This window comes from Hevea brasiliensis, chromosome 1 (assembly GCF_030052815.1).
Source record: "Hevea brasiliensis isolate MT/VB/25A 57/8 chromosome 1, ASM3005281v1, whole genome shotgun sequence".
Taxonomy (NCBI): domain Eukaryota; kingdom Viridiplantae; phylum Streptophyta; class Magnoliopsida; order Malpighiales; family Euphorbiaceae; genus Hevea; species Hevea brasiliensis.
The window spans coordinates 26,528,034-26,554,808 of NC_079493.1; the positions used below are offsets into that span (position 1 = coordinate 26,528,034).

The 26,775-nt window shown below is 32.7% G+C and overlaps 2 protein-coding genes and 2 pseudogenes across 2 annotated transcripts in view; 3 read left to right on the forward strand and 1 right to left on the reverse strand.

Annotated features, from left to right (window-relative positions):
* Positions 1-3,445: 3,445 nt before the first annotated feature.
* Positions 3,446-7,772, reverse strand: LOC110670573 (rust resistance kinase Lr10). The gene is made up of 4 exons (XM_058145129.1): positions 7,015-7,772; positions 6,857-6,883; positions 5,635-6,763; positions 3,446-3,664 (listed from the first exon to the last, which is right to left on the reverse strand). Exons 1-3 carry the CDS (start codon positions 7,706-7,708, stop codon positions 5,649-5,651), a joined length of 1,836 nt encoding a protein of 611 aa, XP_058001112.1. The 5' UTR covers positions 7,709-7,772; the 3' UTR covers positions 3,446-3,664; positions 5,635-5,648.
* Positions 7,773-9,091: 1,319 nt separating this feature from the next.
* LOC110670545 (rust resistance kinase Lr10-like) lies at positions 9,092-12,900 on the forward strand (annotated as a pseudogene).
* A 4,981-nt stretch (positions 12,901-17,881) lies between these two features.
* Positions 17,882-18,992, forward strand: LOC110670546 (rust resistance kinase Lr10-like; annotated as a pseudogene).
* A 4,095-nt stretch (positions 18,993-23,087) lies between these two features.
* The window catches only part of LOC131183111 (non-specific lipid transfer protein GPI-anchored 15-like), a 57,771-nt gene continuing 54,083 nt past the window's right edge, over positions 23,088-26,775 (forward strand). Inside the window, exon 1 of the mRNA XM_058153046.1 lies at positions 23,088-23,553. Coding sequence (XP_058009029.1) covers positions 23,088-23,553 — 466 coding nt within the window. The remainder of the gene's footprint in view (positions 23,554-26,775) is intronic.

Genomic DNA, 26,775 nt, shown 5'->3' on the forward strand with positions numbered 1-26,775 from the left:
TGTTTTTGATAAAAATTATTTTTTTAATGAAACAGATAAATGAAAATTTAATTATATATAAAAATAAATTCTAAATAAATTTAGTTAATATTATATTTTTAATGATATAAATAATTTTTTTTTAGAAAATTATTATAAATTTGTAATCAATAAAGTAGTTGTTATACTTGAATTGGATTAAAAATTTAAATTCTTAATTTTAATAGTTAATTAAAATTTATTGATTACTAATTAAAAAAATAGTTGTAAATTTATAATAAATATAATAATTCTCATTGAATAGATTAGAATTTCATATTTATTGATATAAATGTAAATTTTTAATAATAGTTGTATCAGTATATTTTATATTTACGTCAAGGGTACTTTTGTCTATTGAATAATTATCTCCCCTCTTTATATATATATATATATATATATATATATATATATATATATATATATATATATATATATATATATATATATATTATAAGTTTGTAAATATTTTGAACAATTAAAAAAATTAAATTAATATTAATAAAAATTCGGTATTTAAAGTTTTTTCATTAATTTTATAATAATAAATTAAATAATTTTTAACGATTTAATAATACCAATAGGATGAAAATTATATTAGAAATTATAAAAAGATCCTTGGTATGATTAAAATTACAATTAAAATAAAATTTTAATTTATATTAATTATAATAATATTTAGAAATTAAAATTATTTACATATTTAGCGACAGATAAAACATCGCTAAATGTATTAGTGACGAATTAGTATAGATATGCCTCTTGTTGCTAAAGTATTAACAGTGGATCTCTTGTCACTAAAAGTTATTGGTGACAACATTGAATGAATTAGTTAAAATATAGTTTCGTCAAAGTATATTATTAGTGATAAATTTATATATCTATGGTGTAGCTCAATCACAAGTGCACGGGTCGTACAAGTAATATAGAAAAAATATCATTCCCACAAAGAGTTATGTTAATGATTGAATTTTTTATATAAAAATTGACTAATTTAAACTAATTTTGAAATTCAAGCAATAGATTGATAGAAATTAAGGTGTAAAATCTATATATGCAAAATTAATAATCTAATCACCAATATGAAGATTCAACTAAATTTGCGGTAAATTAAAATGAGCAAATTAAAATATGACAAGATTTAAAATGATAAGCAATTAAATTTGATTAGAAATTAACAATGATAAAAGGACGATTCCGGAGTTTGGGAATTCATATTCAAGCTATTTTGGGATTTTTAAATTGGTTATCCAATCTCATGAAAATTATGGGTTTTAAGGAAATTAATTCTTAAATCCTTTGAACACTCTTTCGAGTGAAACAAAGAATGCCTTAATTAACCTAATCCTACTTTTGTGGAGTTAAAATTAATCAAGATTCATTAGGTTCCTTAATTAATCTATAAATCCTCTTAATCCTTAGTATATTTCTAGATCTAAGTTAATTAAGTCTAGTTTTTTTATTATCTATCACAGGGTTTTCTCCTTTCGGTGTTTCAACCATGGATTAAGAACAATACTTAATGAGATCCTACACTAAGCATGTCATTAAGCACACAAGAAATAGATAAAACCTCATTAAAACCACAAAATATAGATTACCCAATCAAAATCTACAAAATATCTCAAATATTACATCCCAACTCTAGAATCTATGAAAAACTACTCACTATCCATAATAATTACAAGAAATTTTGAGTAAATACGGAAATAAAACTTGAAACTATATTAAGAATTAAGAAGCCTAGTACAAAAAAGATAGAAAATAGTGAAGAAAAGAGGAAGAATCCAAATCTGATGCAGAAAAAGAGAAGTGATGCCCCTCTTGCTCTGGTATTTTTCTATGTTTCCTCTGCTTATCCTCTTTCTTCCTTCCTTTCCTCATTTTCAAAATGAGATAAGGACATATATATATATATATATATATATATATATATATATATATATATATATATATATATATATATATATATATATATATGCTTCTGACAAGTAACCCTAAAATGATGTGTTTGAGGTGAAGTTCATGTGAGAGAATCTTTCTGCTAGCTCATTATGACGGGTTGCACAAGTTGTGCAAGCTTCTTATGCAGGTTCCATGTAAAATTGGTGGTTCCAAGTGCTTCTCGTGATGTTGCATAAGTTATGCAGGTTGGTCATGTTGGTTTTTTTCAAGCTTTGGAGTCTTCTATGAAATTGCATAAGTGAACTGCATAAGTTATGCAGGCTCTTATGCAGTTTTCGGCAGATTTGGGAGCTCTTCCCGTGAAGCTGCATAAGTGGGAAATAGAACTGCATAAGTTATGCAGCAAGTCATGCAGAATTCTATAAAGCTGCATAAGCAAGGAGTGAATCTGCATAAGTTATGCAGTAACTTATGCAAGTTTCGACCAAAGTAATTGTCTCCTTCGTGAAATTGCATAAGCAGGGCGTGAACGCAGTAAGTTATGCAGATTTCGGCAAGTTTAAGAATTTGCTTCTTTTCTCTGTGCAAAACTGCTCAACTTGTGCAGCAAGTTATGCACATTTCATTCATTTTGTATTCTTCAACTTTCAAGCTTTATTTTTGATATCTTTGGCTATAGGAATCACTCCTCACTGGCATAATTTCTTTTAGTTCCTCAAAAATACAATTTTACCTACAAAACAAAGCAAAATTACAAATTAACTCAAAAATTGATAATTATGAAAAACTATCTAAATAACTAATAAAATTAGCTAAAAATGACTAACAAATAAATGAAATGGCCATGAAATTAAACCTAAATGACTATGCAAAATGCATGTATCAATCTATCACTATAAATATATTTTTATTAGTATTTTTATAAATAATATAACTAATGAAGGGTATTTTTGACAATCTCAATTCCCCTCCTTCCCACTTTTATATATATTATAGATGTATAATGACTAAGAACAATGTTGATGCTGGTTTGAAAGGAACCAATTTTCTTTATGTGCAAGTTAAAAGGAAAGTTTAAAGAAGCTACCCTACGGACAAATTTAACAAATAGGAAATTATTGTCAAGATTCAATCCACTATGGATCTAATACACAAAATGTATGGTCAACCTATTTATTAAATACTTGAATCTCACATATTTATATGTTAAGTACATAGTGTGAGAAAAATCTTTAATGGATATGGTTTATTGTATACAATATGAGATAATATGAAATAAATACCATATTGGAGCTAGGGTTTGCAATGACTCGGTTTAATTAGGCCAAAATTAAAGCCACTATTTTTTTTTTCTTTTTTTTCTTTTTTTTTTAGGAGGGGAATAAGGATGTGGGGGCTTGAACTGGATCAAGCTAGGCATGGCACCAATTGCATATTGAACTTCACAACTTTCAAAAAAAAAAAAAAAAGGAATGAAATTGAAGTGGCTTCTTATGCTTGCAACAATCTTACAAATGATACGTCAGAAACAATCCAATAACACTATTTGCATATGGTTACAAGTATAACATAACTGCACACAGCAGCATAAGCTCCAAGTCTGCAAAGAAAGCTTAGAATCTAATGCCATTTGAAATATGTGAGGCAATGAAAATGAAAATTATGGTGAGATGAAGTCGCATTCTTGTGAGGCTTGCAGCTGACGTGCCACCTGCTGTTGGGACTGTCTTAGAACTGCCGCCTGGATGGAATAAACGATCATCAGAATGTTAAAATGGAGAAACAAAATTATGTACACAGCAATGTATTGGTATTAATTTTTTTCCCTTGCCACACAGCTAACTTCTATTTTTTTTTCAATGTCAAAACAAGTATCCTGTCAACTTAAATTAGTATTCTGTGAAGGAAAAATGCCATACAGAGCACTCGGAATTTTGGAAAATATGCAAATTCGATTTGCAAACTTGAAATTTGGCTTGCGCCTGAAGTTCTATTTCAAACCTGCAGGAATGCTTGGCAGTGATGGTGTATTTGGAGTTTTAGGCATTTCATCCGAAGAATCTGATGGAGGACTAGTTGGAGAATATGTCGGTGGAATTGCTGGACTATTATTGGCTGCTGATTGAAACATAACCAAGTTAAACCAATATTGCTATAATAAATATTGTTTTAACTTATAAACTATGACATGTCCAAGTTGACATACCATTGCACTGGCTAACTGGTGGTGTTTGCACATTACACGCTCCAGGGAGCGACACAGCTTGGGTTTGGTTAATGGTAATGCCCAGTGATGAGCCACCACCATTAAGCAGTGCGCAGAGACACTGCGGCTGAGATTGAACAACAGAAGAAAGCTGGGAGCAGCAGGAAGATGATGGGATAGAGGAATTTCCTGTGACATAATTTAGGCATGGGGCTAAGCCTACTAGCGCACTGGTGCAGCCTGATTGAGCAGTGGATCCATGACAGAGCATCATCAGAAGGACCAGAGGCACACACTTGTCAAGCCCTTTTGAAGCCATTTGGATTTGCTAAAATTTATGGCAGAACAGAAGGCTAGAAATATTGTTGGGATAATGGGATCTCCATATGTCTGATTGTTTGGCAGTTCACTCTCACTGGAGAGTTCTGTGTTTAGGAATTGAGTACAGAGTGAATCTCAAGAGGATATATAGTGGAAGCTAGTATTAGTTAAGTTTGGATGGCCAACTTTTACTAATTTTTTTTTTTTTTTTTTTTGGGGGGGGGGGTGGGGAGGGGTTGGGTGGGGGTGGTGTTATGTGGTAGAAATTAACATTCTGAGAAGCTCAACCATTCTTGCTACTTGGAAAGTCAAATTTCTTGTTATAGGCATATATAAATAAAAAGGTCAACATTGTGCAGCTCCTTTGTTTTAACAACCCATAATTTTATGATATGAGGAGTGATGAAGAGTTAATTTGACAATCTCCTTCCAAGTTTATGATTTTGAACTTAGGATTGTTTGATTCTGATTTTAGGTGTGCAATAATTCTGTTTCTGGGTACACTAAAGCTTTTCTTGCATTATCTATTGTCCAGAAGCATTCAGAATAATAAAATTTTCAATTGATCATGGTGTGCTGATCATTGATCACTGAGCAAGTACACATAAACCAACTTCTATAAAATGTCTCCCTTTATTTAAAAAATAAAATAAAATAAAATAACCATCTCACTCACATGGCATCTATATTGTAACCAAACTTTAAGGTACCTTCACAGCTAAACCAGTGAGAGTGCTCATGAAAAAATTGAATTTAAGTTCTGGGATTTTGATATCTAAATGAAAAAACTAATTCTTAAAGTAAACAGAGTAGAAAGGCTTTGAAATCCATTCAGCAAAATCTCAATAACGACTGCAGTGTCCCATATCAGTTGATGGGATTTGAGATTGCATGCTAAATTTACTCAAAAATTTCCTAGAGGCAATACATGTGTGCAGCACATTAACACTAAAACGTATGCATTAGCTTCAGTTCGATCTATGAGCTCTGCTGGTAGACAGGTTATCAAAACCTCATCAGCAACTTACCAAGGAATGAGATGTAATTGCAAAATTTTAGGTAAAAACAATTATTGTAATCGCAATCAGTGTGGTTTTGCATAACATACTAATTATTCTCATGTTACAGTACATAGGTAGATTAAGAAAGTGACAACTAGTTAGCCAAACACTAAAACAGATTACCTCAATTTATGATTTTACTCTGCTTCTGAGATGACCTCCAACTCTTGGAGAAGTCGTTTTCCTGGTGTTCTTTTCTTTGTTTTTGTTGGAACTGAAGAGCTAAAAGGATTGGGAGGTGTTGGTATATTCTCTCCTTCCCCTTCCAACATATGAACAGCAACTTTCATTGAGGGGCGATCCGCTGGGTTCCACTGAATGCACCAGAGCCCCACAGATGCCAGTTTCTTTGCAATTTTAGTATCTCCCTCTTCCTCAATTTCAAACCTAAGGTCTTCTCCTTCTTCTAAAAGATTATAAATCCATTCTGGGAAGTATATTTGCTGATCATTTTCTTCTGCTACATCAACAATTTTCCTTCCTCCAACCAATTCTAGCACTAACATCCCAAAGCTATAAACATCCGACTTGTAGGAAACATTCCCAAAGTTCCTTGAGAACACTTCAGGTGCGATATAGCCAATGGTCCCTCTAACCGTTGTCATGGACACTGCACTCTGATCCTTAGCACAAAACTTAGCCAATCCAAAATCTGAGATTTTGGGATTGAAGTCGTGATCAAGCAGGATGTTATGCGGTTTTATATCGAAGTGGAGGATTCTCTGATCACACCCCTGATGAAGATATTCAATTCCTTTAGCGATGCAGAGAGCAATGTCTTCCAGCCTTTTCCAGCCAAGGAAACGGTTCTTGGTGTCTGCTGAAGAGATGAACTTCTGTAGAGAATCATTTGGCAAGTACTCATAAACTAGAGCTCTTCTAAACCCGTCAGCGCAGAATCCAATCAAACGAACCACATTGACATGGTGGATTTTACCTATTGTTCCAACTTCATTTATGAACTCCTCACCATTTCCTTTGGAGCTGTTGAGGACTTTAACAGCTACCAAAATTTCGTCAGATAGCTTTCCTCTGAACACAGTTCCATAAGCTCCTTGGCCCAATTCGTCTTTGAATTGGTTAGTCATCCTCTTAATATCATCATAGGAATATCTAGTAGGCTTGAAAGATTTATAGTCATCCAAAAATTTTTCAATCTTAGACTGATATTGTCTTTCCATTTTGTTGAACCTACATCTGCCATAGAGTAGGATGGCTGCTACTGCAAGAAGGATTGAACCTAAACTTACACCTGTGAACATATAAACATTCCTAGTTAAGAAAACCCATCGTCTACATAACTAATGAACCATTTATAAAAGTGCAGATAGAGTAGAAAGCTAACCTGTTTCTATAAATTTGGTTGTTGCCCCTTAAAAAAAAAAAAAAAAAAAATTATGGCATCATTAGATTTTCCTGTTCAGAATTCATTTATAAAATAAATTCCATGAAATTTTATGTAATTCATTTATATCAAGCAAAAACAAAGTAATACATAATTACCTTTATGTGGCTTGAGCATGCCGTAGCACTGAGTTTCAGATCTAGTGTCGTTGCTCTTCAATCTGCAGTACTTGCCTTTTACTTCACAATGTTTACACTTGGGATTGTACCAACTCAAACCAAGAATTGTTTCCTCGGAATAGAGAGAATGATATGGCACTGGTGAAATATCATGTATCTTAGTGCAAGACAACCAATGGTAACCAATAGTACTATCTGAGTCAACGGCATAGACTTGATATTGTGAACTACTAAGGCAGGGGATTGGGCGATAACCTCCCTTTGAAGAGCAATTGAATAAGGTGTTTTCGTAGGCAAAATCCCCCTTAAGAAAGAAGGGAGAAACAGAGACATTGAAGTTCAAAAGCCTTCTTGGAAGGCACCCTTCTGGATCGTTGGCATAAATAACTTGAGATTTATAGTCAATTTTTTGGATGAAGAGTTTCCATGAAGTCGTAAGCTCCAGAACAGTATCGTTCTTCTCTGAGCAAGAAAGATGAAACTCAGATTGAGGATATCCACAGTGGAGTGGTTGCCTGCCTTTGATTCGGAAGGGAAATCGAACGGCTGGGCCGTAGCTCCCACATGTTGATGTATTGCAGTCATTAACACATAATCCATGATCTACAATGAATATAACGAACCAGAAGAAGCAAATCAAAGATACATTCATTTCTTTTGAATTACTAGCCATTGCTATATCCACGAAATTATTTGTATAACTTTTGCTTCCTCTCCAGTAAAGTGAGCAACGAATATTTTTCTTCCTATTTACAATACTACATAAATATCTAGGCTACAAAATTTCTTTTTTTAACCTTTTATTATTGACTATAAAATAAATTATACGAAAATAGTAAATTGTGGCAACGTCACTGGTGACAGATGCATTATTAATAAAATATATTTTCATATATCAACTAGTTTATCAAATTATCTAGTAACGTCATTGGTCATTTTTATTTTTAAAAAGTTTATCTTATTTTTAAAAGCTTTAAAAGTAAACAGATCATAAGTTTGAGTCTGCTTGCCAATTGTGATTTTCACTTTCATAATGAGAATACTGTAAGGGAAAAACTACCTACCGTTGTAGTTGTATAATAATAATAATAATTTAATGTTTTAATAGGAAAATATATTGATTATTTTAATAAAGATATTTTTTATTTTTCATAAATAAAATAGAGCTTTAGTAATATGTATTATTTTTTTAATAATATTTATATGACAAATTATGCAAATATTACCATTATATTCTAAGGATATACTTACAAAAATTAAAAGATTATTCCATATATTTATTTTGTAATAAATAATTAAACATAATTTTATATATATAATAATATATAGATTTATAATAATATATAGATTTATAATTAAGTTGTCTCATGATCCTATAAATATATAAATCAATTCAAATGTCGATTTATTAATTAATTCACTGGTCCATATGAATCAAGTTTTCGTTGATTAAAATTTGATTCATTAAATGAATTTTTTAAAATTAAATTTGAGTTAGGCTCATTAATTATAAAGAATAAGGTATTATATCAAGATGAAATTTTGATTTATTTAAAGTTTAGTCCACATAGTATATCTAAAATTTCTTATGTAAATATAATCTTAAAATTATTAATTAAATAAAGTTGAAAAAGTAAAAAAAAAAAATATGGTTTATACTTTGACTGCTAACTTGAAACCTTAATTTTAGTTCAACTATAAATCAACACGATAGGGCAAAACTATTGAATCTAAGAGACTCAAATTCAATTCTTCTTTTCTGCATAAACTCAGTTCATTTAGTTATGTATCTCATATATATATATATATATATATATATATATATATATATATATATATATATATATATATATATATATATATATACTATGGTAGTTAATTTTTTAATATTAATTTTAATGTTACAAGTTTCACATGATATAGCAAGAATTCTTAATATTAATTTTTTGCATGGTTATTGAATATTTTTATTTTAAGTTATTAATTAATTTTATTTATTTATTTATTTTTTAGACTATGTCATGATAAGATAGGCAGAGCCCAGAATTGAAAATGAAGAATAAACACAGACAGTCTATCCATCAATGACTGACAAAAGGCTCATCTTTGTTTTCCTGATTATCTCCCAAATGATTTGCAATGCTACGGAAACAAATCAATCTTCTCCTCCTTCATGTGGCAATAACCACAACATTAGTTGCCCTTTCCGATTACAAACTGATCCAAACAATTGCGGATGCCATAGATTTGAGCTTTCATGTGAAAATAATGACTGTCTTAAATCTATTGGGAGGAGGATACTATGTTCAGGCCATCAATTACGATAACTTCACTATCCGACTGGTGGATACCGGCGTCCATCAAGATGATTGCTCCTCCTTTCCTCCTTTTCCTTTACCTTATTATGAGATTGACCCATATTCCAATTATAAATACCAATGGTCAGAGTCAGAAGAATACAAATGGGAAGAGTCAGTGTACTCTCCCCTTTACGTGGACATCCCTCCTTGCGTTTTAAGTAGATTCAACTCTTCTCTATCAACGCACTACTCTTATGTAAATATAGGAGGCATGAATGCATCTGTTTTGAAGGGGTTGTGCAGCGTGGAGATGGTGAGTTTGTTTCCGGTTTCGGCAAAGAAGAATATGTCATTAATTGAAATTCACAGGGAACTTGTATTTGGGTTTCAGCTTTCCTGGCACAAGCACAACATCAATTGTGAAAAATGTTATGATGATGGTTGCTATCTGGACAGCAGAAATCGTGTTCGATGCATGTTTGGAGAGCGGCCGAGTACGGAATGCTTTCATCCATTTTCTTATCATATATAATAATTGTTCACTTTCACACAGAAATTCGTTCGATTCATAAATCACACCATTAGGAAGAAAAAGCAGACTTTCCGGTTTATTATTACTATTATTATTATGAGATAAATACATAATATATATTGTTCGATGCACAGGTAATGCTTTCATCAAATTTTTTCATAATAATTAATTATTCATTTCACACAAATTCGCATTACCGGACCAACACTCATAGTACTGAATGTATAACTTTAATTCAATAATATAATTGGAATCTAATTCAATCGTGGCTGACTTTGTCTTCATATTATTATTTTTATTATTTGATAATTTGTCTTTTTATACTATAAGATTTTTAGAATTATATTTATAGATTTTTTTCATTTCAGTTTTAGTAAAAATGTTCAATTTAGCCCTTGTATTTATTGACAAAGTTTAATTTATTTCACTTTCAACTTTTTATCTAAAGTAGCTAAAAGTTTCAACTTAAACTCAATTTCACCCAAAAATTAAAATTTATGAGCTAAATTTCTTGATTTTTTGATTTAAAATAAGAAAATCAAGAAGTTTAAATTCTTAATTTTGGAACAAAATTTCTTCATTTAAGCCCAAAAATAAAAAAAGTTAATTTTTTGATTTTCTTAATTTTTGAACTAAATTGAGCTTAAATTAAAATTTTTGCTCCAAATTAGATAAAAGTTAATGGGCTAAATTAAACTTTCTTAATAAGTACAGGGGTGTAATTGAGCTTTAAACCGTTCAGTTTTATAATAGTGTTCATGATATTGACTAGGGAAGGGAAATGGTCGAGTATTTGCAGGTGCCTGAATTCACTAAATCCTAATAAGACAATTTTGATTATTATATAATTGGATTCAGGTTTGAAAAATAATACATATACCTGGTTCAGATATTTTTCAAGTAATAATAATTGGATTTGGGTTATTAAAGATAAATTTTAATCGAAATTAGATAGAGTGATTTTCACAGGTATTCTATCCGTTACAAACTATCGACTAGTTATTAAAATTTATATGGAATTTTATTTTAATTAATTAGTAATAGTCCTATTTGAATGCAACAGTCATAAGCTTTTAAATGTTATATAAACACACCTTTAGTTATTCAATAAAAATTCTCCTACTTATTAATCAGTTTTTTTTCCAATAATATTATGGCAACTTATTAATTAATTAAGCTCCTTCCTTTATATAATCCGTGAAAAATTTTAATACATCTATGCGTATGGAATTTAAGTGCTACAAATCAGTATTATACAATACATCTGTACTATCATTATGTATCTGATGCAATCAATTAGATATGTGTATGATACTGACTTCTTGTTTTCTTATTTAATGAAGGGAATCCCTGCTGGGAAATCAGATGTAAGATCTCTATCTTCACTTATATAATATGTGATCATGTTTAATTTATTATTACTTCTTTTAAGAGCAGCAATGTCAGTAAATTTCTCTACATTAATTTCATGCAGTGATGCTCAAATGGATTTCGATTATCCTTGGTAAGAAGTCCTTCCATTAATAAATATGCAGAGACAACATGAAAACATGTGATATATGAAACGCAGCTAGATAACTTAAGCTTACGCTTTCGAAAGCATACCTCTTTCGCATTTCCTAGGCAAAATTTTAAGAGCAATAACTGATTAATGAGTTTGTGTTTGTTGAATATGATTCCATAATTTGATCAGGAATGCTTCTTGTTGCAAGAGTTTTATGTGGGGCTCCATGTGCAATTGCATTTCTTTTTTATAAATGGAGAAGAAGGCATCAATCAGGGTATGAAACTATTGAAGAATTTCTCCAGAGTCACAATAACCTTGTGCCAATAAGATATTCTTATTCAGACATTAGGAAGATCACTAGAGGGTTTAAGGAAAAGTTGGGTGAAGAAGGCTTTGGTTTTGTGTATGAAGGAAAGCTTCGAAGTGGTCAATTTGCAGCAATAAAGATATTGGGTAAATCTAAAGATAATGGACAAGATTTTATCAACGAGGTTGCTACGATTGGGAGGATCCACCCTGCTAATGTAGTACAATTAATTGGTTTCTGTGCTAAGAGATCAAATCATGCTGTTATATATGAATTCATGTCCAATGGATCTCTTGATAATTATTATTTTTGTCAAGAAAGACCTATTTCTTTAAGTTGGGAAAAATTATATGAGATATCTCTTGGAGTGGCACGTGGTATTGAGCACCTACATCAAGGTTGTGACATGCAAATCTTCCATTTTGACATCAACCCTCACAACATTCTTCTTGACGAAAATTTCACACCAAAAATTTCTGATTTTGGGCTGGCTAAACTTTATCCAACCAAAGGGAGCATTGCATCTCTTACCACTGCAAGGGAAACAATAGGATATATGGCACCAGAGTTATTCTACAAAAATATTGGATGCGTCTCATAAAAAGCAGATGTGTATGGTTTTGAAATGTTGTTACTGGAAATCGCAGGCAAAAGGAAAAACTTAAATACATTGGCTGAAAATTTGAGTCAAATTTACTATCCATTTTGGGTATATGACCAACTTTCTCAAGGAACGTTAGAAATAGAAGACTTATTGGAGAAGGAAAATACAATAGCTAGGAAATTGATTATGGCGGGATTATGGCACATACAGATGCAATCTTGCAATCGTCCTCCAGTGAACAAAGTTGTAAAGATGCTTGAAGGAGATTTGCAAAGCCTAGAATTGCCTCCTAGGCCTGTTCCATATCCTGCGGAATCAATGACTATAGATGGAGGAGAATCATCATTGACGTCAATTGCAGAGTCAAGCAGCTTGATTGAAAATCCACTTTAAGCGACACAATATAAAATGGGTCTGCTTGGTGCAGGGGAAGGCTAACATCCCTACTCATAGAAATAGTCTTTAAACTTAAATAACAGAACATGCATGTTCTTTCCTTATCCTTTTAAAGTGCTCTGGATTAAGAATAAAGCTAGCTAATGACTTTATGGTAGTTTGTAATGATTGTCTTTCAAACAATGTATTTTCATTAGCTAAAACTGAAGCTTATTAAGTTGTTCTTTTAATGATGACACAAAACATTCACTTGTATCACTATTTATCGGTTTTCACAATCCTTCTAGCAAATGCATCTTAAGCTATAAGTTTAATAAGCTTTCCATCATCATTTCTAAAACAGGTCATCTGACCTCACTTATTGCAATAAAGCATAAACTATTACATTAATTAAACAATGTATTTAACAAACTTACACTTACATTTGCTGTAATAGCAATTTGGGAGGCAGAGGCTATGGCGCAATCAAGTTGCACCATTGTGCTCATAAGCATGTCTCCATGCCTAGACCACATAACAAGAAATTCATTAATCACATCTTCACAATGTTGCACACAGCTAGCTATAACAGGTCAGGTCAGAGCTTTAGTGCTTGTGTGAGGTCCTTTATGTTGATGCCTCTTCAGTCTTCACAATGTTGCACGCAAGGCTGGCTAGTACATTTTTTTTTTAGTTATTTTTGTAGTATATAATCTGTGCACGATAAAGGCTTTTCCACTTGGAAATGGGAAAAACTAATGTATTCCATTACAATTAATATATGAACAGCCACGTCTTTGCTGGTTCTCCAAACGGATCACCGGATTCTCCTTCAGGTACTAAATCAACTTGACACACTTGAGACTAAGAAAACAAAAAGGGGGATTACGTGAATTCTCAACAACTGAAAATTCTGAATTATGATTTTAGGATGACTTACACCAGAATAATATAAGGCAGCTTTGGTATAATAGTAAAATTACTTACCTTGATATAATGGTAAAATTACTCTATTTGTTACTTGTAAGTCATGAATTTGAGCTATAAAGTCGAAAACAAATATACTTCCCAGAATGGATTTATAATCTTTTAGAAGAAGTAGAAGATTTAGGTTCCAGATTGAGGAAGAGGGAGATACTAAAATTGCAAAGAAACTTGCAATTGTGGGACTCTGGTGCATTCAGTGGAACCCAACAGATTGCCCCTCCATGAAATTTGCTGTTCATATGTTGGAAGGGGAAGGAGAGAATCCACCAATACCTCCCAATCCTTTTAGTTCTTCAGTTCCAACCAAAACAAAGGCAAGAATACCAGGGAAACAAGTTGGAAGTCATCTCAGAAGCATAGTAAAATCATAAATTGAGGTCATCTTTTTTAGTGTTTGACTTACTAGCTTGTCACTTTCTTAATCTACCTATGTGCTGTAACATGATAAGAATTAGTATGGTATCCAAAATTAATTACAATAACAATTTAACGTATTTTACCTAATTTTTTGCAATTACATCACATGCTTTGGGAAGTTGATAATGAATTTTTGATAACCAGTCTACCAGTTGAGCTCATAAATTGAACTGAAGCGAATGCATTAGTTTCAATGGTAATGCGCTGCACAGTGCACACATATGTTACAATTGGAATTTTCGAGTAAGAGACCATAAATTTATCATGCAATCTCAAATCCTATCAATTGATGCGCGACACTACAGTCGTTACTAAGATTTTGCTGAATGGATTTCAAGGCCTTTGTACTCTTTGTTTACTTTAAGAATTAATTATTCTATTAACCCCAAAAAATTAAATTCAATTTTTCATAAGCAATCTCAATTTTTTTATCTGTGAACGTACCTCAAAGTTTGGTTACTATTGGAAATTATATTTTCTGCAGTAATTTCTGCTATGTTTCCTCCTGAGATTTGAGTGTATATTTGATTTTATTTTGTATTTTAAGTTTACTGCCTTTCTTGTTGTAGTCAATGCTTGATTATAGGAATTTGTATTATTAATTATAGGAGCTGTCAATTGTATATAAAGTTTGCTATCTTCATGAATAAAATATCAGAACATTTTTATGCAATATCCTATCATGGAGTTGTTCTTCTCATGGTATCAAAGCCATAAATCTTCTTCCTTTTTTTATGCTCTTTAAGTCATGTCTGACGGCACACCTCCTTCTACCTCCACCAACTCAAATGTTGATTTCTCTTCCAAAGACCATGATTCTGCAAACCTCCTAAATCCTAACAACCCTTTCCATCTTACTCATTCTGAAAATCCTGGAGCTATTGTTTGTTGGTTTTACAACCACCGCTAGTGCACGGATCGCTAACAAGTAATAAAGTGATAGGTAGAGTATTATTCCCACGAGGACTATATTGAGTACCAAACTATAGTGATTTTAATTATCTAGACGATCGAATTGTAGAGAAATAATGATTATATCTAAATTGAAAGAAATAAAATCTAAATAATTAACTGAAATAAAATCTAAATAATTAACTAAAATAAAATACTAATGGACAAAATCATTCTAGAGCTAGGGGTTCATACTTCAATCAATTATAGAATCAATCTGATTCATTCAACAAATGGGAGATTATTACTTTGATGGAAATTAATCTTAAGTTATCTTAAGTCCTCTCTCAAGGCACTCAAGGTGTATTTTAATTAACATAAACCCTACTTTCATGGTGATTAAATTAATTAAAACCCTTTAAGATCCTTGATTAATTTTGAAACTCCACAAAGGTCATCAGCCTATCTCTAGGTCAGATTTCCTAGGTTCAAAATCCCGATTTTCTAATATTAACCTTCATCTTTCAGTCCTTCAATTAATATATGTAATCAATACTAAGTGGGTACTAACACATAGCATGTATTAAGATTACAAGAGATTGAATCAAAGAATAAAATACCCAATGTATTACATAAAATCAAACCAGATCCATAATGAAATTGAGAGTGCTACACCCTAACCCTAGAATAAAGAACCTACTCACCCATGGTGAGTTTTACAATCAGGTTTATAAAAAGATAAAAAGAAGACATGAGAAGAAAATAGAGTGAAAGAACCCAGAAAGAGAGTTACAGCCTTGGGCTTTTGGAACTTCAGCTGAAAATCCTTTCTAGCAATCTTGCAGATCTTGTTTCTCCCTTGCCTCCCTTGAGGTTGATGTGCCTCCTTGAATGTAAATCGGCTCTTGAATGTTAATTCTCCTTCTTTCCCTCAATTCCTAACTTGTTATATTTATATCTGGTGTAAAAACCCTAATTTCAGAGTCCTAGAAGCATTAGAAGTCCATCCGGGTCGGGTTGGAATGAAGAAAAGTCGCATCAGAATTGCTGACAGGGTACTTTACACGGCCCGTGTAGTGTTACACGCCCCTGCCCCATGTAACTTTCTGCCACTCTTGTTTTTTAAGTTTTCTTTGTCCAGAAGGTTGCACGGGGTCCAGGAAGTTACACGGGGCAAGTTACACGGCCCGTATAATGTTTTTGGCACTGTATTCTTCATGTTTTGACCTCCAAATCTCTTCCAAACTCGTCTTTGATTCTAGAACCACATAAAAACACCTGATAAAATATAAAAATCAATAAATTGAGTTGGATTAACATGTTTTCTAAAATAATAATGAAGACACATAAAAATAAACATAAAAGGAGACTAGATGCTAACAAAATGCAATAAATGTTAACTTTAAATGTCTATATAATTTGATGTAATAAAAAACCCCCAAACTCGAACCTTTGCTTTTCCTCAAGCAAAATAAAACTTTATAAAAACTCATTGGGGTACTTAGAAACATAACAAAAAAAACTTAACTTGCACATAATTGGACACTCTTCAACCTTCATACTAATTCCCATTTTCAAGGCATAAAGACCTCAACAGCTACCTGCTTAGAGCTTCACCCCCTTCATGGTGCTTCAACTAATTATTCCTCTATGCAAGGCCATTAATAAGTCATAAATAAACTATTTTAAATCTGCTAAAAGTTTCAACTTAAGCTCAATTTCACAAAAAAATTAAAATTTATGGGCTAAATTTATTGATTTAAAAAAAATCAAGAAGTTTAAATTCTTAATTTTAGAACAAAATTTCTTGATTTAAGCCCAAAAATAAAAAAGTTTAATTTCTTGATTTTCTTAATTTTTGTGCTAAATTGAGCCTAAATTAAAACTTTTGAGCTAAATTGAACAAAAGTTAATGGGCTAAATTAAAATTTTCTAATAAGTACAGGGATGTAATTGAGCTTTAAACCGTTCAGTTTTGAAATAGTGTTCATGATATTGACTAGGGACGGGAAATGGTCAAGTATTTGCATATGCCTGAATTGACCAAATCCTAATAAGACAAATTTGATTATTATATAATTGGATTCAGGTTTAAAAAATAATACACATGTCTGGTTTAGATATTTTTCAAGTAATAATAATTGGATTTGGATAATTAAAAATAAATTTTAATGGGATTTAGATAGAGTGATTTTCACAGGTATCCTATCCATTACCAACTATCGACTATTTATTGAAATTTACATTGAATTTTATTTTAATTAATTAGTAATAGTCCTATTTGAATTCAACAGTCATAAGCTTTTAAATGTTATATAAACACACCTTTAGTTATTCAATAAAAATTCTCCTACTTATTAATCAGTTTTTTTTCCAATAATATTATGGCAACTTATTGATTAATTAAGCTCCTTTCTTTATATAATCCGTGAAAAATTTTAATAAATCTATGCGTATGGAATTTAAGTGCTGCAAATCAGTATTATACAATACCTCTGTACTATCATTATGCATCTGATGCAATCAATTAGAGATGTGTATGATACTGACTTCTTGTTTTCTTATTTAATGAAGGGAATCTCTACTGGGAAATCAGATGTAAGATCTCTATCTTCACTTATATAATATGTGATCATGTTTAATTTATTATTACTTCTTCTAAGAGCAGCAATGTCAGTAAATTTCTCTACATTAATTTCATGCAGTGATGCTCAAATGGATTTCAATTATCCTTGGTAAGAAGTCCTTCCATTAATAAATATGCAGAGACAACATGAAAACATGTGATACATGAAACGCAGCTAGCTAACTTAAGCTTACGCTTTCGAAAGCATATTTCTCTTGCATTTACTAGGCAAAATTTTAAGAGCAATAACTAATTAATGAGTTTGTGTTTGTTGAATATGTTTCCATAATTTGATCAGGAATGCTTTTTGTTGCAAGAGTTTTATGTTGGGCTCCATATGCAATTGCATTTCTTTTTTATAAATGGAGAAGAAGGCATCAATCAGGATATGAAACTATTGAAGAATTTCTCCAGAGTTACAATAACCTTAATGCCAATAAGATATTCTTATTCAAACATTAGGAAGATCGCTAGAGGTTTTAAGGAAAAGTTAGGTGAAGGAGGCTTTGGTTTTGTGTATAAAGGAAAGCTTCGAAGTGGTCAATTTGCAGCAATAAAGATATTGGGTAAATCTAAAGCCAATGGACAAGATTTTATCAACCAGGTTGCTACGATTGGGAGGATCCACCCTGCTAATGTAGTACAATTAATTGGTTTCTGTGCTAAGAGATGAAATCATGCTCTTATATATGAATTCATGTCCAATGGATCTCTTGATAATTATATTTTTTGTCAACAAAGACCTATTTCTTTAAGTTGGGAAAAATTATATATCTCTTGGAGTGGCACATGGCATTGAATACCTACATCAAGGTTGTGACATTCAAATCCTCCATTTTGACATCAAGCCTCATAACTTTCTTCTTGACGAAATTTCACACCAAAAATTTCTGATTTTGGGCTGGCTAAACTTTATGCAACCAAAGGGAGCATTGCATCTCTTACCACTGCAAAGGAAACAATAGGATATATGGCACCAAAGTTGTTCTACAAAAATATTGGATGTGTCTCATACAAAGCAGATGTGTATAGTTTTGAAATGTTGTTACTAGAAATCGCAGGCGAAAGGAAAAACTTAAGTACATTGGCTGAAAATTTGAGTCAAATTTACTATTCATTTTGGGTATATGACCAACTTTCTCAAGGAACGTTAGAAATAGAAGATGCAACGGAGAAGGAAAATACAATAGCTAGGAAAATGATTATAGCGGGATTATGTTGCATGCAGATGCAATCTTGCAATCGTCCTCCAATGAACAAAGTTGTAAAGATGCTTGAAGGAGATTTGCAAAGCCTAGAGTTGCCTCCTAGGCCTGTTCCATATCCTGCGGAATCAATGACTATAGATGGAGGAGAATCATCATTGACGTCAATTGCAGAATCAAGCAGCTTGATTGAAAATCCACGTTAAGCGACACCATATAAAATGGGTCTGCTTGGTGCAGGGGAAGGCTAACATCCCTACTCATAGAAATAGCCAGTCTTTATCCTTCAATAACAGAACATGCATGTTCTTTACTTGTCCTTTTAAAATGCTCTGGATTAAGAATAAAGCTAGCTAATGACTTTATGGTAGTTTGTAATGATTGTCTTTTAAACAATGTATTTTCATTAGCTTGAATGTGGGAATGGATTTTCATTAGCTAAAACTGAAGCTTATTAAGTTGCTCTTTTAATGATGACACAAAACATTCACTTTTATCACTATTTATCGGTTTTCACAATCCTTCTAGCAAATGCATCTTAAGCTATAAGTTTAATAAGCTTTCCATTGTCATTTCTAAAACAGGTCATCTGACCTCATTTATTGCAATAAAGCATAAATTATGGATAAATTTTGACAATTGTCAATGAACTTATCTAGTTATAAAATTATAGTTCCTTAACTTAAAAATGTAACATAAAACCTCATCAACTTTCAAATTTTGCACAGTAAAATCCCTCTAATCCCCAATTACCGATTTATCGGTTAGACGCTGACCTAGATTGTTTCAGCATGGAACTTAGTCAGTATTTCTTTTTTTTTTTTCTCAAGCCATGTATAAATTGAATCCTTATTTTCTCTGTAAACGGAATAACCTTTCATGTGTAGAGAGAATAATTTTATACTTTGCATAAGAAATGAGAGAGAAATGTTGACTAAACGCCATGCGAGAGCTGTTCACATTAATTTCTAACTGAAAAATCAGTAATTAAAAATCAAAGGGATTTTATTATGCAAAATTTGAAAGTTTAAGAGTTTTATGTTACATTTTAAAGTTGAAGAATTATAGTGGTACAACTATATAAGTTCGGAGATAGTGGTTGAAATTTATCTCATAAACTATTATATTAATTAAACAATGTATTTAACAAACTTACACTTACATTTGCTGCAATAGCAATTTGGCGGGCAGAGGCTATGGCGCAATCAAGTTGTACCATTGTGCTCACAAGCATGTCTCCATGCCTAGACTACATAACAAGAAATTCATCAATAACATCTTCACAATGTTGCACACAGCTAGCTATAACAGGTCAGATAAGAGCTTTAGTGCTTTTGTGGGATAAATTTTAATAACTATCCCTGAACTTATATAGTTGTAACACTACAGTCCTTTAACTTTAAAATATAACATAAAACCCCCTAAACTTTTAAATTTTACACAGTAAAATTTATCTGGCTTTTAATTACTGATTTTTCAGTTAGAAACTGATATAAATAGCTCCTGCATGGCACTTAGTCAACATTTCTCTCTCCTCTCTTATGCAAAGTGTAAAATTATTCTCTTTATGCATGAAAAATTATTCTATCTATAGAGAAAAAAAGGATTCATTTTACACATTGCTTGAGAGAGAAAAGAGAAATGCTGACTAAGCTCCATGTTGAAACTGTCCAGGTCAGCGTCCTACTGAAAAACTAGTAATTGGAGGTTAGAGGAATTTTACTATGCAAAATTTGAAAGTTGATGGGGTTTTATGTTACATTTTTAAGTTGAGCGACTATAATGTTACAACTAGATAAGTTTAGGGACAATTGTAAAAATTTATCCTGCTTTTGTGAGGTCCTTAAATGTTGATGCCTCTTCAGTCTTCACAATGTCGCAAGCATGGCTGGCTAATACTTTTTTTTTTTTAGGTTATTTTTGTAGTTTATAATCTGTGCACGATAAAGGCTTTTCCACTTGGGAATGGGAAAAACTAAAATATTCCATTACAATTAATATATGAACAGCCTCGTCTTTGCTGGTTCTCCAAACGGATTACCGGATTCTCCTTCAGGTACTAAATCAACTTGACACTCTTGAGACTAAAAATAAAAAAGAAATAAATAAATAAAAATAAAATTTACGTGAATTCTCAACAACCGAAAATTCTGAATTATGATTTTAGGATGACTTACACCAGAATAATATAAGGTAGCTTTAGTATATTAGTAAAATTACTCGCTTTTTATGGTAAAATTTGTTACTTGAAAGTCCTGAATTTAAGCCAACAAATATACTTCCCAGAATGGATTTATAATCTTTTAAAAGAAGGAGAAGTTCTTGGGTTCCAGATTGAGGAAGAGGGAGATACTAAAATTGTAAAGAAACTCGCAATTGTGGGACTCTGGTGCATTCAGTGGAACCCAACAGATCGTCCCTTCATGAAAGTTGCAGTTCATATGTTGGAAGGGGAAGGAGAAAATCTACCAATACCTTCCAATCCTTTTGGCTCTGCCGTTCCAACAAGAATGAATGCAAGAAAAACATAGAGACGACTTCACCAAGAGTTGGAGGCCATCTCAGAAGCAGAGTAAAATCATAAATTGAGGTCATCTCTTTCAGTGTTTTTAATCTACCTATGCACTGTAACATGATAAGAATTAGTATGGTATCCAAAATCATAATTGCTTGCAATAACAATTTAACATATATTTTGCTTAATTTTTTGCAATTACATCGCATGCTTTGGGAAGTTGATAATGAATTTTTGGTAACCAGTCTACCAGTTGAGTTCATAGATTGAACTTAAGCTAATGCTTTAGTTTCAGTGGTAATGCGCTGCACAGTGTACACATATGTTACCTTTTCGAATTTTTGAGTAATGGACCATAAATTTATCATGCAATCTCAAATCCCATCAACTGATATGCGACACTACGGTCGTTACTAAGATTTTGATGAATGGATTTCAAGGCCTTTGTACTCTTTGTTTACTTTAAGAATTAATTATTCTATTAACCCCAGAAAATTAAGTTCAATTTTTCTTGAGCAATTTCAGTTTTTTAATCTCTAAACGTACCTCAAAGTTTGGTTACTATTGGAGATTGTATTTTCTGCTATGTTTCCTCCTGAGATTTGGATGTATATTTGATTTTAATTTGTATTTTAATTTTACTGCCTTTCTTGTTGTAGTTAATGCTTGATTATAGGAATATTTATTGTTAATTATAGGACCTGTCAATTGTATATAAAGTTTAATATCTTCATGAATAAAATATCAGAACATTTTTATGCAATTTCCTATCATTGCGTTGTTCTTCTCATGGTATCAAAGCCATAAATCTTCTTCCTTTCCTTCTGCTCTTTAAGTCATGTCTAACAGCACACTTCCTTCTACCTCCACCAATTCAAATGCTGATTTCTCTTCCCAAGACCATGATTCTGCTAACCTCCTAAATCCTAACAACCCTTTCCATCTTCCTCATTCTGAAAATCCTGGAGCTGTGCTTGTCTCTTTTCCACTAGCTGGAGACAATTATATCATATGGAGAAGAGCTATGACCATGGCTCTATCTGCAAAGAACAAGTTGGATTTTATTGATGGCACCACTCCAAAGCATGAGACAACGGATAAATTTTAACGACTATCCTTGAACTTATCTAGTTGTAACATTACAGTCCTCCAACTTAAAAGTGTAACATAAAACCCCATCAAATTTCACATTTTACATAGTAAAATCATTCTAACATCTAATTATCAGTTTTTCAGTTAGATGCTGACTTTGACAGTTCCAGCGTGAAATTTAGTCAGTATTTATCTTTTCTTTCTTAAACCATATGTAAATTGAATCCTTCTCCTCTTTATAGACAGAATAATTTTTTACGTGTAGAGAGAATAATTTTACATTTTGTATAAGAGAGGAGAGAGAAATATTGACTAAACACCATGTGAGAGCTGTTCACGTTAGTTTTTAACTGAAAAATTAATAATTGAACATCAGAGGGATTTTATTATGTAAAATTTGAAAGTTTAGGGGGTTTTATGTTACATTTTAAAGTTGAAGGACTGTAGTGTTACAACCATATAACTTCAAGAATATTTGTTAAAATTTATCCCTCAGACAACAGATCCTCTTTTTTCTCCTTGGAAGCTCGGCAATGACATGGTGCTTTCTTGGCTGCTAAATTCAATTCATAAAGATATAGCACCAAGTATTATATATTCTGATACAGCACTTTCCATTTGGAAAGACCTTTAAGATTGTTTCTCACCAAGCAATGGTCTAAGGATTTTTCACCTGCAAAGAACCGTTAATGCCATGGAGAAAGAAGTAGATTCTGTGACCTTGCCCTTGAATCGTTTGAAGAGCCATTGGGATGAGCTCTTAACGTATTTTCCTTTACCTGCTTGCTCATGTGTGGTAAAACAACATATTCTTTCCTTTTATGACCAACAACAATTTACACAATTCTTAATTGGAATCCATGACTCATATAGTGCTGTGAGAAGTCATATTCTCCTAATGGATCCATTGCCTAGTGTGACAAAAGCTTATTCTCTTGTGTTACAAGAAGAAACTCAGAGAGGTCTTCAAGCCTTGCTACCCACTCCAATAGAAGTTGCAGCCTTAGTTGCAACACATAATTTTACTAATGTATCTCTTCCTCACCACTCTTTATTTTGTAGTCACTGTAAGAGAGAGGGGCACACAAAGGCTACTTGTTTTAAGCTTAATGGCTACCCAGCAAATTACAAAGGGTGCAACAAATCAAATAATCATCATGGTAAGCAAAACACTAGAGGGTCTAGCCAAAACGCTACCCACATTGTAAACATGACTAATCTTGAGGACAGTAGCTGTTCTTTACAATTTACTTCTGAGCAATATTAGTAAAATCTAAGCCTCATTCAATCAAATAATCCACAATAGCCTATAATAAATTTAGCAGGTAATCCTATATGCCTATCTTCCTTATTTGAATTTTTTGAACCATGGATTCTTGATAGTGGTACTAGTGATCACATCACATCTTCTTTGGAAAACTTAAAAAGTACAATTTCCACTCATTCATCTTTCATCTGCCTTCCTAATGGTTTGAATATGCCTATTTCACATATAGGATCTTGCCAATTAAACTCCTATATTGTAACGCCCTCACTTTAGATAGTTCGTACGTTTTACTATTTCGGTGACTAATATCTATCCAGATAGCCAGAATGTCTGGAACTATATTTAAACTAGAGTGAGAAATCATAAATAACTCAAATAATGATAAAAAAAAAATTAAGGAAAATTTTAAGCAATGAAATGCACTAAGGTTAAACGAGCCGGAGCTTCAGCGATGGGTGACCTAACGGGAAGCGACTGTGAAGACAGTTAGCAACCCTAGACCCGAGGAGAACCCTGTGAAATAATTTTTGGGACTCCAGTTGTAATGGCCCGGCCCACTAGTGATATTGTCCGCTCTGGGCTGAAGCCCTCACAGTTTTAAAACGCGTCACTAGGGGTTATGAACCATCAACTTATAAACCCAGCATCTCTCCCGTGTTTTGCCGATGTGGGATTTGCCTAGGGTGTTACAATCCACCCCCCTTATGGGACTCAGCGTCCTCGCTGAGGTTTGCCCCACCATCGTTCAAGGTTGCACGCGGAGCGGCTCTGATTGTAATGGCCCGGCCCACTAGTGATATTGTCCGCTCTCAAATGTAACGATCTGGCCCACTAGTGATATTGTCAGCTCTGAGCCGAAGCCCTCACGGTTTTAAAACGCGTCACTAGGGGTTATGAACCATCAACTTATAAACCCAGCATCTCTCCCGTGTTTTGCCGATGTGGGATTTGCCTAGGGTGTTACAATCCACCCCCCTTATGGGACTCAGCGTCCTCGCTGAGGTTTGCCCCACCATCGTTCAAGGTTGCACGCGGAGCCGCTCTGATACCACAAATGTAATGGCCTGGCCCACTAGTGATATTGTCCGCTCTGAGCCGAAGCCCTCACGGTTTTAAAACGCGTCACTAGGGGTTACGAACCACTAACTTATAAACCCAACATCTCTCCCGTGTTTTGCCGATGTGGGATTTGCCTAGGGCCCTAGGCAAATCCCACATCGGCAAAACACGGGAGAGATGTTGGGTTTATAAGTTAGTGGTTCGTAACCCCTAGTGACGCGTTTTAAAACCGTGAGGGCTTCGGCTCAGAGCGGACAATATCACTAGTGGGCCGGACCGTTACACCAGTGAAGATTTTTTAAGTCTTTGATGACAAAAGAAAGCAAAAAAAAATCTAAGAAAATTTTATCAATCGGTAAAGACAATTTTAGCTCGATAGGCAAAACGAAGGGCATTTTGGTTATTTCACTCCAAAAATGATTTTTGACCAACTTGTTCATTTAAGTGAGTGAGCTTTATGTCCTAAAATATGAACAAATATTACTAAAAATTTAATTAAAAATGACTGAAAGAAAAAGAAAGGAAAAGAAAAATCAAATAAAAAAATTAAATCCTAATTATGATATAAGAGTGATGCAATTAAAACTTTCAACCAATTATAATTGGACAACATCTAAACAAGGAACAAAATAAGAGATAAATGAGTTAAAAAAATTCGAAAAAAAAAGTCATCTTCTTCCTTTTACCTTAGGTTGGCCGAACCCCATGGAATTCCCTCCTCCTCCATTTTCACTTCATTTCAAGCTTAATTTTCTTTAATTCCCACCACATTATCCCTAAGTCTCAATACTAAAAATTGTCCTAGAACCTTGCTAAGGTGATTAGTTGCCAAGAAAGTGAAGAAAAAATTGAAATTGCCTAAGGGAAAATTCTACTGACAAGGTTAGTGCACTATCCAAGTTCTCTTTCTTTTCTAAGTGTTATAAGCATGCTAAACTAAGTTGAAATCACATGGAATTGAAAGAATATGATGAGGAATTGAAAGACTAGAATTTCGGTAGCCATGAGAACATGTGAGAAATTTATGTTTTTGATGGAATTAAATTGATTTGTGGTGTTATTGATGAGTTTGAATGTGGTAGAAGTTGAATTGCATGGTATTATGCATGAACTAGGAATTTGAAGTTAGGGTTTTGACCCAAAAATTAGGGTTTTGTGAATTGATGTCTATTTGATGTTGTTAAGGTTGATGAATGACTGTTAGAAGTGCTATGAATGTGAATTGAAGTTTGGAAGTTAGGTGGAATTGAAAATGGGGAGTGTTGCTTCATTGTTGGATTTCTGGACTTATGAGTCCAGCAAGGTTAGACAGCCATAAGTAGAGTTAGGTTACTCCAATTGGTGTAAAGCCAATTGAAGATGAAACCTAGGACAATTTGCCATATTTTTCATGGAGAAACCATGTCCAGAATCTAAACCCAAAATGACCAAAAATTGGCTTGAATCCGGGTAACTATATGCTAGACCTGGAAAAATGACCATATGAACAGTAAATGTTCAAATGGCCATAACTCACTCTAGGAAGGTCAGAATGACCTGATTTTTGAACTATTGGAAAGCTTAGACATAGGAGAACATTTCCTATGAAGAACTTAGAGGCCCAGTTCTGACCTTAACCAAATCAAATTGCTAACCAAAGTTAGCCCAACAAAACTGCCAGAACCAAAACTGCCCAGAAAATACTAGATATTGACCATCCGACCAGTTGTGGTAAAAATGCCATAACTTACTCTACAAAATTGAAAATGTAGTGAAACTAAAGCCAAAATCTTTATAAGACCTAGAACTATAATTTTAATGTTTTGACCAAAACCCAGAAATGAATGCAACTTAGGAAAATTGCTAGGAGAATTCAGGACTTCCTAATATGGAAATTCCTGCACTTAGACAAATTGACCATTTGACACCCGAATAGTAATTGAGCCATAACTTTTAGTAGAAAACTCCAATTGAGATGAGCCAAATTGATCTAGAAACTTAAGAAATAGAACTACAATTTTGGTTTAGAAACATCACTCAAATTTTGAGTGTAAGAACCCCAAATATGGTTTGCAAA